The sequence below is a fragment of the Sorex fumeus genome, unplaced genomic scaffold, assembly GCF_029834395.1.
Source record: "Sorex fumeus unplaced genomic scaffold, SorFum_2.1 ptg000063l, whole genome shotgun sequence".
NCBI classification, from domain to species: domain Eukaryota; kingdom Metazoa; phylum Chordata; class Mammalia; order Eulipotyphla; family Soricidae; genus Sorex; species Sorex fumeus.
Window position 1 is genome coordinate 63211875 of NW_026606120.1, and position 12879 is coordinate 63224753.

Consider the following 12879-nt stretch of genomic DNA (forward strand, 5'->3'; position numbering starts at 1 on the left):
CTTAAAGATTCCCACTAAGTTCTGAGACCCTACCACAGGGGCATTTGCTGGTTAATTCAGCAGTTGGGTAACCACAGGACTCTGGTCCAACTCAGGCAACAAACCACATGGCACATTTCAGCCCTGGCCTGTTGTAATCGTGGGGACTATTTTGGTTTCTTTCTCCTTCCAAAAGCTTGAGGAGAATCACAAACAGGAATACCAGACAATTCCAATAAAAGGAACAAGGGTACACACATCACTGCTTCCATCCTCCTTTTGAACCAGTCATCTGTGTCTTCATTCTGCATACTCTATAATCCTTCCTAATGAACTTTTCCAAATGTCACACTGAAGGGAAGGGAGAAAGGATGGTGGTGCTGGGAAAGCACATCTGGTTTGTCCCCCAAAGGCTGCTGCTCTTCAAAAGGGGCTTGAAAAGATCAGGATAAATGCCTTCAGGGCAACACTGCCTCACAAGGTATTTAAGCATCAGTCTCTATAAACACAATTACTTGGCATAGGCCATAGTTTCTCTTTCCTGCTTGGAGGGAGTTGCAGTATGCTCTCTGGAATCAGGCTATCTCAAGAGGAAAGGAAAATTGTTCTTTCCAGGTATGGGAAACAGGAGGTGCTAGTCTATATTCCCACCCTCATGGGAAATACCCTCCACACCCCTGGCCAGGGCTCTCTTCGTTGGGTCGTACCAACCTGAGCACCACTTTGTGGTTCAAAAAACAAAACTGACTATGGTATGAACTTTAAAAAATTATTTAACCAGCAAGCACTCTAAATCAGCTATCAAACTTTCTGTTTTTAAGATCTTTGTTTTATTTCCACATTGGAAAACATGATGGAAAAATCTAGCCCTTTGTCCCAATAAGAGAAAAAAAATAACTTTAAAAAATTTGCTTCAATTTGGGCATGCTGTTGGCTTAACAAATAGTTGAAATCTTTGCAAACCTATTTGGGAACTAAACTCTCCCCCCCATCACTAATATTGAACTAAAACAAGGGGTTTCTGACTAGCACAAGTATACACAAAACCTAAAGGACCACATTACTAACATAGCATCTGTAATCAAATTAGAAAATAAATTACCAGTAGAAATACCATGAAATATCTACCACTAATCAGTTTAGTCTATAAAGATGAGGGGGATGAAACTGGCAGAGTAAAGGCTAGTGGAACCTTTTGTGAACATGAAACTTGGACCTGTGGTAAAGGGAAATTCGTTGGTATAAACATTTAAAGATATAATTTAAATCTTTAGACACAAATCTAGAAAATGAATGAAAGTAACCATCGCTGACTCAACCCACAAATAAGTCCTGTAACCCCTTGGGAAGACTGAAGAGATAACAAATATTGTCTGTAGAAGTGACCACCAGATGGCAGACTTAAAGCCTAAGTATAGTTGATAAGGGAAAAGAAATAAGATGGAGAGCCAATAAATTCTTTTTACATACCACCATCTTTATCATCGTCAGTATCACCATCATCATCATCATCATCATCATCATCTTTATATCATCAAGAAGTGGCAAACATTGTCAAACATTAATTTTCTCCATTCTAAAGACCTCATTTCCAATGACCAATTTAGTCTCCTTTGTTTAAGCAAATTGATAGGTACAACTAAAATTTGGGGGTCTAATTTGTGTGTGCTCCTTGAAGCCTGATGAAATCAAGAGACTTTTCTTCTTATCGATTTCTTATTTTTTCCCCATGTTGAGCACAATTCAGTTCATTATAGTAGAATTTCAGAGAGCTAGTTGTAAAGCTGAGTCAGATTACCAAGATTGGGCAACTTTCCCAAAGCTAACAGAGTAATTCACCATAATGCCAAACCATAGAGTAGTTTCCAGAAGCTCAGGCCTTGTTACTTCTTTTCTTCCCTAGAGAACCATAAAGAGTATAGAAAACATACGGGGTCCTCAGGCCAGAAAGTTAGAGGAAGGAGGATAAGGGTATGGGGTCCTTTAAGATTATAAGGGGAAATCTATTGCTCAACCAGAACCCATCCCTCTAAGAGACATTAAAATGACTCTTTTAGATTATAAAAAATTTATTGAAAATATTAGTGTTGAGAGAAATGGCATCCAACAAAACTGAGGAAGCCAGCAAGCGTAGGGAGTGGTGGCGATAAGGGGAGGGTAAGAAGGGTCCTATGGACAGTAGTGGAGGAATGGCCCCATGGACACTGATAGTGTTACAGTAACATTGTAAGTCCAGAACATGAACATAAATACTGCAGTGAATCAGGCTACCTCAGTCGAAATATTGATTAAAAAGGTAATGACATAAATTTAATAACCAGATAAGTTACCTACACCATGAATAATGCATAGAGGAAAGTGAAAGAGTACTTCCTCCTTTTAATAGCATGATTCCCAGGGCTGGAGCAATAGCACAGAGGGTAGGGTGTTTGCCTTGCGCGCGGGAGAGCCGGGTTTGAGTCCCAGTATCCCATATGGTCCCCAAGCACCAGCAGGAGTGATTCCTGAGTGCATGAACCAGGAGTAACTCCTGTGCATCACCAGGTGTGACCCCCCCAAAAAAAATTTAAAAAAATAAAAATAAAACTTAAAAAAAATAAATAGCATGATTCTCTCCACCGTGTCAATACCATAAATCCTCATTATCCTAATGTTAAAGTCCAGCCTCTGCCTCTCCTCTGCTGTTCTGGCCCCTGCGACCATCCCAACATAGAAACTATGCTGGGAAGTACCATATCTATTTCCTTCTAGTTCATCAAACTCATTATTGAAGCTGTTGTTTTATCACAAAAAAATACAGGTTCCTGACAACTTACTTGGAAATGTTAAAGTTTTCACGAATCTTTACATGGCAGAGAATGTTGGGCAACTTCTGGGTAACAAGAACTTTGATCTGATCCACAGAGCTACAGAGCTTTAAGTAACCCAGATATAGTCCAGGAGGGAGACGCTGATGACTCCTTTTGTGATAGGAGAGAATATCCTGTAGGGTTAAAACAAAAAGCAAAAATATCTCAAAAGGCAATCTCCAAACTTTTGCCTTTATTAGATGGGTCATGTCATGAGTCAAAAGAGATACAGTTAAGAATCAGGGAATTGAACATCACAATGAATATTGAAGATGTGGTGGTGCAGTTAGACTTAACTTCAGAAGAATGAGCCTCAGAGGCAGGAAATCAATCATTACTTTATTCTGCATGCATATTTTCCTCATATTTATGTTCTAAGTATAGGGATGGAGATTGTGATAGGGAAAGGGCCAGAATTGAAATAGGTACTAGAGAAAATTAGCATTCATCAGTAATTTCTCTATTTGGAGGGATTTTATATACTGGGGAGAATCAGAAAGTTGCAAGTATAAAAGTAGTTTGGATGCTTCATTATTTCATAACAATTAGTGTCAGAAAAATTATATCTTATTGACTCCATTTAAAATATTATAACATTTTTAGTAATGAGGGGAAAATCTAAATAATGCTTTATCATGAAAATGAAACAGGGCCGGAGCGATAGTACAGTGGGTAGTGTGTTTGCCTTGCACGTGGCCAAACCTGGGTTCGATCCCCTGTATCCCATATTGTCCCCCAAGCACCGCCAGGAGCAACTCTTTTTTTTTTTTTTGCTGAAAGGAACTTTGCATGTATTTTATTTTATTTTATTTTAATTAGTGAGACACCGTGGGGTACAGTTGTAGACTTAAAAATTTTTGTGCTTGGGTTTCGATTATACAATGATCAAATACTCATCCCTCCATCAGTGCCCATTTCCCACCACCACAGATCCCAGTATCCCTCCCATCCCCCATCCTCCCATCCCACCCTGCTTCTGTGGCAGGTTTTTCAGGAGCAACTCTTGAGTGCTGAGCCAGGAGTAAACCCTGAGCAATGCTCGGTGTGATCCAAAAAGAAAAAAAAAAGAAGAAAGAAAATGAAGCAAAAGTAATAGAAATAGATTCATTTATTTGTTAACATATAAATAGTAGTTACAATACTTTATAAGTCCTGAGAATAAAGACTCAAGTATTGATTTCTCTTTTGCTTATGCTTTTAGACTGAAATGTATGTTACTCCTCATATTTGACTTTCATAATGTGATGATGAAGAGCTTTATTCATACAAGAGTAGTAGCACTGTAGCACTGTCCTCCCGTTGTTCATCGATTTGCTCAAGCGGGCCCAGTAACATCTCCATTGTGAAACTTGTTACTGTGTTTGGCATATCGAATACTTCACGGGTATCTTACCAGGCTTTTGCCATGCAGGCGAGATACTTTTGGTAGCTTGCCAAGCTCTCCGAGAGGGGCAGAGGAATCGAACCTGGGCTGACCAAGTCGGCCGCGTGCAAGGCAAACGCCCTACCCACTGTGCTATCGCTTCAGCCCATACAAGAGTCACTGTCACTGTCACTGCCCTCCCGTTGTTCATCGATTTGCTCGATTGGGCCCAGTAATGTCTCCATTGTGACAACTGTTACTGTGTTTAGCATATCGAATACATCACGGGGAGCTTGCCAGGCTATTTGAAGTATTTATATATTTGTTCTCGACATCTTTTTATATCCAAATTATTTGCTCATAAAAATTTTTTTTCATCTTGTATTCTTCAGTTAACTGTCTACTACTGTTAGATTCTCAATTGCCTATACCTTTGCAGGTGATTTGATTAGATTTCCATATCATCTTCATCATTCTCATAAAATTTTTGTATATTTATACAGGTTTTAAAAATGACCCCATAAAAGGTTTACATTAAAATTGAATTATATTGTCAAACCACAAATCTTCCACAGGCTATAGAAATGGGATGAATTGAAAATGTACAATAGAAGTTCTAGCTTCGTTAGTCACAGAGAAATATTGGACTGGGTCTTGTTTTTGGATGTTGTCAGTTCTCTAGTGGACTACTCATTTAGTCAATTTTTATTTTTCTATAGGACTTCAGGGACTGGGATAATAATTAATTGAAAATAAAGATACTTACCTCCCCCTATATCTATACCAGTCTGTTTTATTAATTTTTTCCCTCAGATTATAGAATTTGGGGGATGTGATTTTTGCTATAAGGAAACTGAGATACAGACCTTGATTTTATGCTCTTTAAACATTTGGGGAGCATGGGACTAACAATACGGAGTTAAGAGTAACTATTCAGAAACCTGATTTTATTACAAAGAAAGATTTCCTGTAGGTCAAAGTTTAGCCTGATTTTCAGAGTAGGAAAAATAGGGGCTCAGTGTAAACCTACAGTAAAATGAAAGGAAGGAAAAGAAAGAAAGAAAAAAAAACATGTACAGTATTCTATTTGCATCAGAAAGGAATGAGCCCTTCCTTGACCACTAGACCATTAACGATCTGCTACATCTAGTTCTTGCTTTTGTGTTCTTGCCCACTCTTTATAAAACACACTGAGTCAGCCACTCAAGGAGAAATTCTGGATTCAGGTGAACATTCTTGCATTTGAAAGGGTCAAGGAAGATACAGGTAAACAAGTAATTTCATTATACTGAAACAGTTTTATGTAACAGAACAAGGACTACTTTAACTTATCTTTTAATTGATGTTCTCTTGAACTAGACTAGTAATTAATGGTGGGGCTGATTTTTTTTTTTGCTTTGTTTTGGAGGGTTTTGGGTGACACCTGGCCATGCTCAGGGGCTATTCCTGGATCTGGGATCAGGAGTGGCATCTGGAGTGCTCAAGGAACCATACGTGGTCCCTGGGATTCAGGGCCTGCCACATGCAGGGCAAGTGCCTTAAACTTTGTACTTCCTCTCAGGACCCAAGGACCTGAAAAGTTTTTAAAAATTGTATTGCTTTGTATGTTTAGTCCCGTGTGCCATTTCTGCCTATAATCTCTATCCCAATGTAATAGTTGCCCCCACCTCCCCAATCCCTTACATGTGGAAATCAGACTAGGGCTCTAAAACAAATACATGAGAACAGCAGAAGAGGGAGGAATAAGAATGGTCACAACCAGGAGGAAGAATAAACTAGACTTACAGGAAAAAATGTTAATGAAATTTTAAGATACTTGACCAAAAAAGCAGATCTGAAATACTTCTTTTCATGATCAAGAAGGAAGGAATTGTTAGTAATATCAGGGTATTGACAAGGCTGAATGTTTCAATGTCTTCTATTTCTCTAGAATTGATCATAGATGATTAGTAGATGGAGAAAGTTCAATTAAGGTGGAACTTGGATAAACAAACAGGTAATTAAAGAGAAAGAATGATTCGTAAGAGGAAAAATTGTAAATATTTATGTCAGCGGGCTAGAGCGATAGCACAGCGAGTAGGGCATTTGCCTTGCACGCGGCCCACCTGTGTTTGATTCCTCCATCCCTCTCGGAGAGCCTGGCAAACTACCAAGAGTATTCCGCCAGTATGGCAGAGTCTGGCATATTCGATATGCCAAAAACACTAACAACAAGCCTCACAATGTTACTGGTGCCCACTCAAGCAAACCCACGAACAACGGGACAACAGTGCTACAGTGCTACAGTACTATTTACGTCAGCAGAATTTGATACACATTCTAAGGCACAAAGCTGTATAGTTAAATCTAGGTCATTATTTTTGAGAAGTGACGGAGAACTAGGTAATTCCCTAAAGATTAGAATAAGGCAAAAACACCTATTTTTGAAACAAGAAAGGTAGAAACACAGGATAGTTCTAGTAATTAAAATTTGCCAGCTTGCTGAACTAAGGAGAAAACAACAAAGAAACATCAATGATTTTTTTTTTTCACCCAGGAAATCTAGAGGCACTTAAATAGGAGTCAACATGTTTTTTTGAAGGGTAGCTGATATAGGCAACTTTAATTTTTGACAACAAAAGAATAGGACCCTCAGGCTGAAAAGAAAGAAGTCTCTAGTGTAGTGTTTCACTAGGAAACCTGGGAAAAGTAGACTATTGACCACATTACTTTATTAAGCTGAGTATCTGGGTTGAAGATTTGTGGATGATGAAGAGAGTGTGGGAATTGCAGACATAAAGAATGATGGCTCAGTAGGAAGTGGTCCTGAGGGCCAGCCTGGTCTATTCAGTTTATTTATTGATGTTTCCGACAAAGAAATAAATGTGTGTATCAAATTCGTGGATCCCAGATTTGGTGTGGTTTGATTTTCTGGAAAATAGCAATGAGGCTCTGATGACCCTATGTATTGGAAAAATAAGCCTATCATAATTAGGGTTGAAACCTAATAAGAGAATGTGCTTGTAAAGACCCATATTCAGTCCAAATACAGGATGGGTATGAGTATAAGAGAAAAACATGTCATGGTCAGAAGTAACCACAAATAGAATGTGTTAGGAACATACTGTGGTTATGTAAAAACCAACACCATTCTGGGATGGAGTAATTTACTTTTTCATTAAATTAAAAAATAAATTATTACCGAGCATCTCTACTCTGTGTTTTCTTGCTTTCACGTAGTCATTTATTCTCTATTAGTCAGAATGTTTTTGGAGCCGGAGAAATCCATGGTAAGAGAATAAAGCTGTCTCAGTAACAAAATCTGAGAATTAGAAAGGCCTCCTAGACCAGATCAAATGCCTCTGGGTTTGTATATTGTTTCATTTACCTCTAGCCCACATTTCTAGCCCCTCTTCCACAACAGCCCTTCTGCATTTATCTCCAATCAAAATGCATAGCTTTTTATTTTCCCACACATAACCTAATCTTTTGTTGATTTTCATTTTGACTGATTTATAGATTTGCTCATTCCACCAACTTTATTTGAACATCTGTTTATGAATCCAGCATTGTGATATTAATGGCCTCAACATGAATTAGACATGATCTTCCTTTCATGGAACTTCACACTAGGGTACAGAGAAGCATGATATTATTAAATAATGTGATAAAGGGCACAAGAAATGTTGTGTAAGATTCATTGTTGACCCAAAGGAAGGAGAGATCTATTTTTCCAGTTTCTGTCTCATTTCTTTACCATGCTACTATTAAATTTTCTGCAGTTAATGACCAATTTCCTCCCTCCCTCTGTCTATCTCTCCCTCCCTCCCTCCCTCCCTTCCTTCCTCCCTCTCCCTCTATTTTCCTCTTCTTCTATTTTTCTCCCTCTCTCCCTCCTTTCTTTCCTTCTTCCCTCCCTTCGTCCCCACCCCCCTCCTCTGGTGAACTTAACTTACCCTTCATGGCTCAGCCAAATGTCACCTCTTCTACAATGCCTTCCCTGATGTTTCTAGGTAGAATTAATAGCTGCTTTGTCTATGTTCCCATAGTACACTGTTTGTACTTCTATCAGGCTCTGGTTTAATTCTGCCTTGTATTTTACCTTGATTTGTTTACAAGTCTGTCTACCTCCCTTTACTGAACTCCTTGAGAGCAGGGATCTTGACTTATTCATTTGTTTTTCCTTATAGCACCTAGAAGAGTTCCTGGCACCTAGACAGTGCTGAAATAATGTTTATGAAATATGAAATGAGAGGCTGGAAAGTAGAGGGGTCTCAGGCTAGGCCGCTGGGGAAAATGTGCTGAGCTCATGCAGTGATGAGGAGACTATCAGACTACTCTTGACTAGTTGGGTATCTTAGGAGCTTGTTAAGGAAACGATAATTGCTTTTTCAATAACTGCAGGTTTTTTTGCTTTGTTGGACAGAGAATGGAAATTGTCCAGGGATAGGAGAGATCATAAAACTGTCAGTGGTTTATGTGGGCCCTAGATTATACGAACTGTGATGAATTAAATTTTATGAATTATCTGCTAATATTTAAAAATAATATGATTTTTACTCCGTACTCTGGATTTTCAACTTCTTTTTAAAATTGGCTCCACTTTAGATTACTATAACTTCTGCTCATTAGCTATTATTCACCAACTTCTCCTTCCGCTGTTCCTGGAACCATTCATCTACTTTCTGTCTATGGATTTGCTTACTTTGGATATTTAATATAAACAGAATCATATAATATTGGTATTTTGTGTCTAGTTAATTTCATTTTGCATCATGTTTTCAAGGTTTGTCCTGTTATAGTATGAGTAAACGTTTCATTTATTTTGATGTCTGCATGATCCTGTCCTATCATATGGAAATTAATACATTTTATTAATTTTTTGAACACTAAAGTCTTTTTTATTCCTTGACTATTATTAATAATTATGTTATGATTATTGATGAACAAAGATTTTGTGTGAACCTATTTTTTTCGTATGACTAGCCCAGTTGGAAATTAAACTGATTTCCATTTGCTTTCCCTATCCCTTTAGTTTTTGAACTCCACATTAATACTGCTTGGAGACAGAAAGAGGTGGCAAAACTCAGAAAACTTTAGAAAAGGCTGTAGTTTGTGGGCATCTCAAGTGTAAGAAAGAGTCCTTGGGTCTTTTAGGTGAAAAGGCGTGCTATGAGACAAGAGTGAGTTGGGAAACCCCGGTTTCCAGAAAGCCTGCTTGTCATCACTTTACTGACCCTGAGAACAGTCAGTGGTTTGTAGCCTTGAATTGTGGGAATTACACTGCTGCTTTGGGCAACCACCGAGACTTATCTCTATTTTCATATTGAGTTGGTGGAGCCAACTTGTGACTTAAGTCTAGGAATGTTTGGACACCTCGTAGTTTTACTCCCCATTCCCTTTCCACTGGAAGAATTGTATGGAAAGGAGGGAAGAAAGAATCAGGTGGGGAAGGATAAGGGAGAGTGGGTGGGGGTGGGTAGGAATGACATCAGGCAGGAATGTGCCAGTCAGCGGGGGTAAATTTTCCACTTGGATCTGTGTGGAAACCTGATCTTGCCTCTATTTTTGGTTTCCTTCTCTAACAACCTTTCGCCAGATTGGAATTTTTTCTGCACCTGTAACACATTTTTAATGTAATAAGTCTAGGAGAAACTAGGCATTATATCATGCTGGGGGCTGTGCTGTGTTTCTAGGAGGAAAGGTAGCTCAGGCCCAAGTTTATCCCTATAGGGGATTAGTGTATTAGTCACCCTGTAAAAGCTCAATTTATTATGATTTTCAAATATTTCTTTTAGCACTTGCTTATAAAAGGTGAAGGGAGAACCACAAATGTGTCTGTTCCTGGCCTACACACACACACACACACACACACACACACACACACACACACACACACACACCCTTATCAATTTCATATGAATCCAAATTCCAGAAAATCAAATCCAGAAGTATTGGCTTTGACCAATTAGCTTATCATTGCTACATTGAATTTTGTTCTGGTTACAGAAAGTGCACACAATGGAAGGGTGAGGTTATTGAGCTACCCCTTAGTGGACAATGAAAAGAAGTTAGATATCCTAGGTTTTAAGGGTGATTTGAGGGTATACTGGGTCAAACTTGGATCTGACTTGTTTAGATGGTACTGTTTTCTTCCTTTTCCATTTCCTTGGATTGGCTATCTGGTGATTATGCCATTGGTTGCAGAGAGCTCAAGATAGATAGTTCTGTGAGCTTTCCACAAAACTGGAGAATACTATGAACACATACTTATCATTGTTTTAAAAAGAAAAGGAAAAGGGAAAAGACAAAAATGGTTTGAAACCTATGTTAATATATAAAAAATGAGGGAATGGTGCTGGGCTCAGAGGAAGATATGGGATATATCCCAGTTGTAGCATCTTGGTTGAGTCTGGATCTAAGTTGCTTGAGTTTTGAATATGGATGACTGGTTTTTAAGAAAGCCTTTCACCCATAAATTTTATGTTTTTACTCACTAAAATCTTCAATCAGAAAATCTGTGTCCACATTTTAGTTCTGTCGCTTTTTAGTTATCTGCTGAAGATTGGTGGGTCCTGAACTTAGTGTAATTTGGGGGCCTTTATTGAAAAAGAGAACACAAAATTATGAATGTAAAAATGTCAAAGGACCTTGGAAGGGCTTGTGCAAATGAAGATCTGAATAATGCTAAGGTTTCATTAGCTTCACCAAATCTGCCTCTGTGTGTGGCCATATGTCACTTTATATCTTTGAACCTAAGTCATTTCATTCCTAAAATGGATTTAATCATGCCAATATATCCCAAGGGAGTATTGTGAAGGACAAGCAAGAATAAATAGATGCCAATGATGCACACATGAAACTTATATAATGCTATATAATGAGAAGTTACTTCAATAAAAGTAAGTCTTAAAAGTATGTGTAAGAAGTTTGTTCAAAGTGCTTTACACACACATATAAGCATATATAGAGTATAGAAATTTATTATTATGGTCCATTCAAGTCTTGGTTTAATGTTTTGATCATACTATCTATAAAGCCTCACTCAAACAGTCTTCTCCGTGTTTCTCATTGGTTTCTTAGCCAGTGAATTTTCGAATGCCTACTCCTTGATGAATTCTAGATCTTAGAGTGAGAAATAAAAATTAGTTTCTAAATATTCTCTATGTGTGAGCTGGAGCACAGCAGGTAGGGCATTTGCCTTGCACGCGGTCCACATGGCCGACGCAAGTTCAATTCCTTCGCTCCTCTTGGAGAGCCCGGCAAGCTACTGAGAGTATCTCGCCCGCACGGCAAAGCCTAACAAGCTACTCATGATGTATTCGATATGCCAAACACAATAACAACAAGTCTCACTATGGAGATGTTACTGGGCCTGCTTGAGCAAATTGATGAACAATGGGAGGACAGTGACAGTGACCGTGTGGAATGTTTGCAATGATCAATGTCTTTGCTCTCTCTCTCTCTCTCTCTCTCTCTCTCTCTCTCTCTCCTCCATCACTGCTTGTGTAAATGGCTCTTTATTTCACTTGAGACTCAATAAGCATGCTTGGGCTTTAAGTATATTAGGAAATGAAAGAGACTACATACCTGGATGGTTATCAGTAAAATGTCTAAAGCTGTAGGCTCCTCTGGGGTTGACAGAGACTTTCTTTGGCTTTGCAGTTTTGAAATCTGCATCCACTTGCCATTAAAAAATGAATAGAGCATCTCTACCTCTCTGATGGTAACTATGAGGATGTTTCCATGCCGGTCCTTAATGGGTTCATAGTAAACTCTTCCCAAGTTGTGTGTTCCAAGTAAATTCTAGAAACAAAAGATTTTTGGTAGCTTAAATGGCAAACAAAGCAACCCAACCACGAATAGTTATTGGGTGTTTCTGAGAAGACTTTTTATTTCTTTTAAAATCAGATTTAAACCTAGAATATGTGGTTTAACAGAAGCTCAAAAAAAATCTCCACCATAAGCTTACAAAGATTATAGCAAGAGGCACAAAAATAACGTTTTTTTAAAAGCAAATGCAATATCTGTAAATATCCCTCTCCCACACAGAAACACAAGCACATAAACCTCAGTTACCAGCACTTGAAGAGAATCCCAGATGTTTTAAAGAAAAATGCCTGATATTTCAAGTATGCTATTTGTGGAGTTTTTCAAGAGATCTACAGTAAGCTGGTATGAAGTGGGGTTGTATAAAATGGAAGAAGTGAATTGACAATGTAGCACTTTGTACAGGTCTCCAAATGACTGCATGTTCCCTTCAAGATATTTTAATTGGGAGATTGGCCTGGTTTGACTTAGGTACATTTTAGGAGATCCTATTAATTATTTTGTTAAAATTGTTTGTAAACTAGGCCAATTGAGGCAACAATACTTTTAGAAAGGGGAGGAAAAGAAGGGATGCAACATTAAATGTGTAGGACCCTGACAGACATTTTGCAAATATGCAGGCAGTTTTGATGATTTCTAACTTAGAGTACTGGACTAATAGAACAAAATACCCATTTATTTTCAGTATCTTTGATTTTTTCAAGTATAAATAATCTCTGCGCTGTTACTTTTGTGAGATCACATAAATTATGATGATAACCTTTTAGCAGGAGAGCGAAAGTTTAACTGAATTTATGGAAATGACAAGGATGACATAGAAATATATGGGTCAATGAATATCTACAGAAGATCATGAAAAGTCTTCAATTTTTCTTCACA

At 38.2% G+C, this 12879-nt stretch overlaps 1 protein-coding gene across 1 annotated transcript in view; it reads right to left on the minus strand.

Annotated features, from left to right (window-relative positions):
• The window catches only part of ANKFN1 (ankyrin repeat and fibronectin type III domain containing 1), a 291487-nt gene that overhangs the window by 41677 nt on the left and 236931 nt on the right, over positions 1-12879 (minus strand). The window contains exons 13-14 of the mRNA XM_056127289.1: positions 11761-11976; positions 2796-2962 (exon numbers count right to left, since the gene is read on the minus strand). Coding sequence (XP_055983264.1) covers positions 2796-2962; positions 11761-11976 — 383 coding nt within the window. The remainder of the gene's footprint in view (positions 1-2795; positions 2963-11760; positions 11977-12879) is intronic.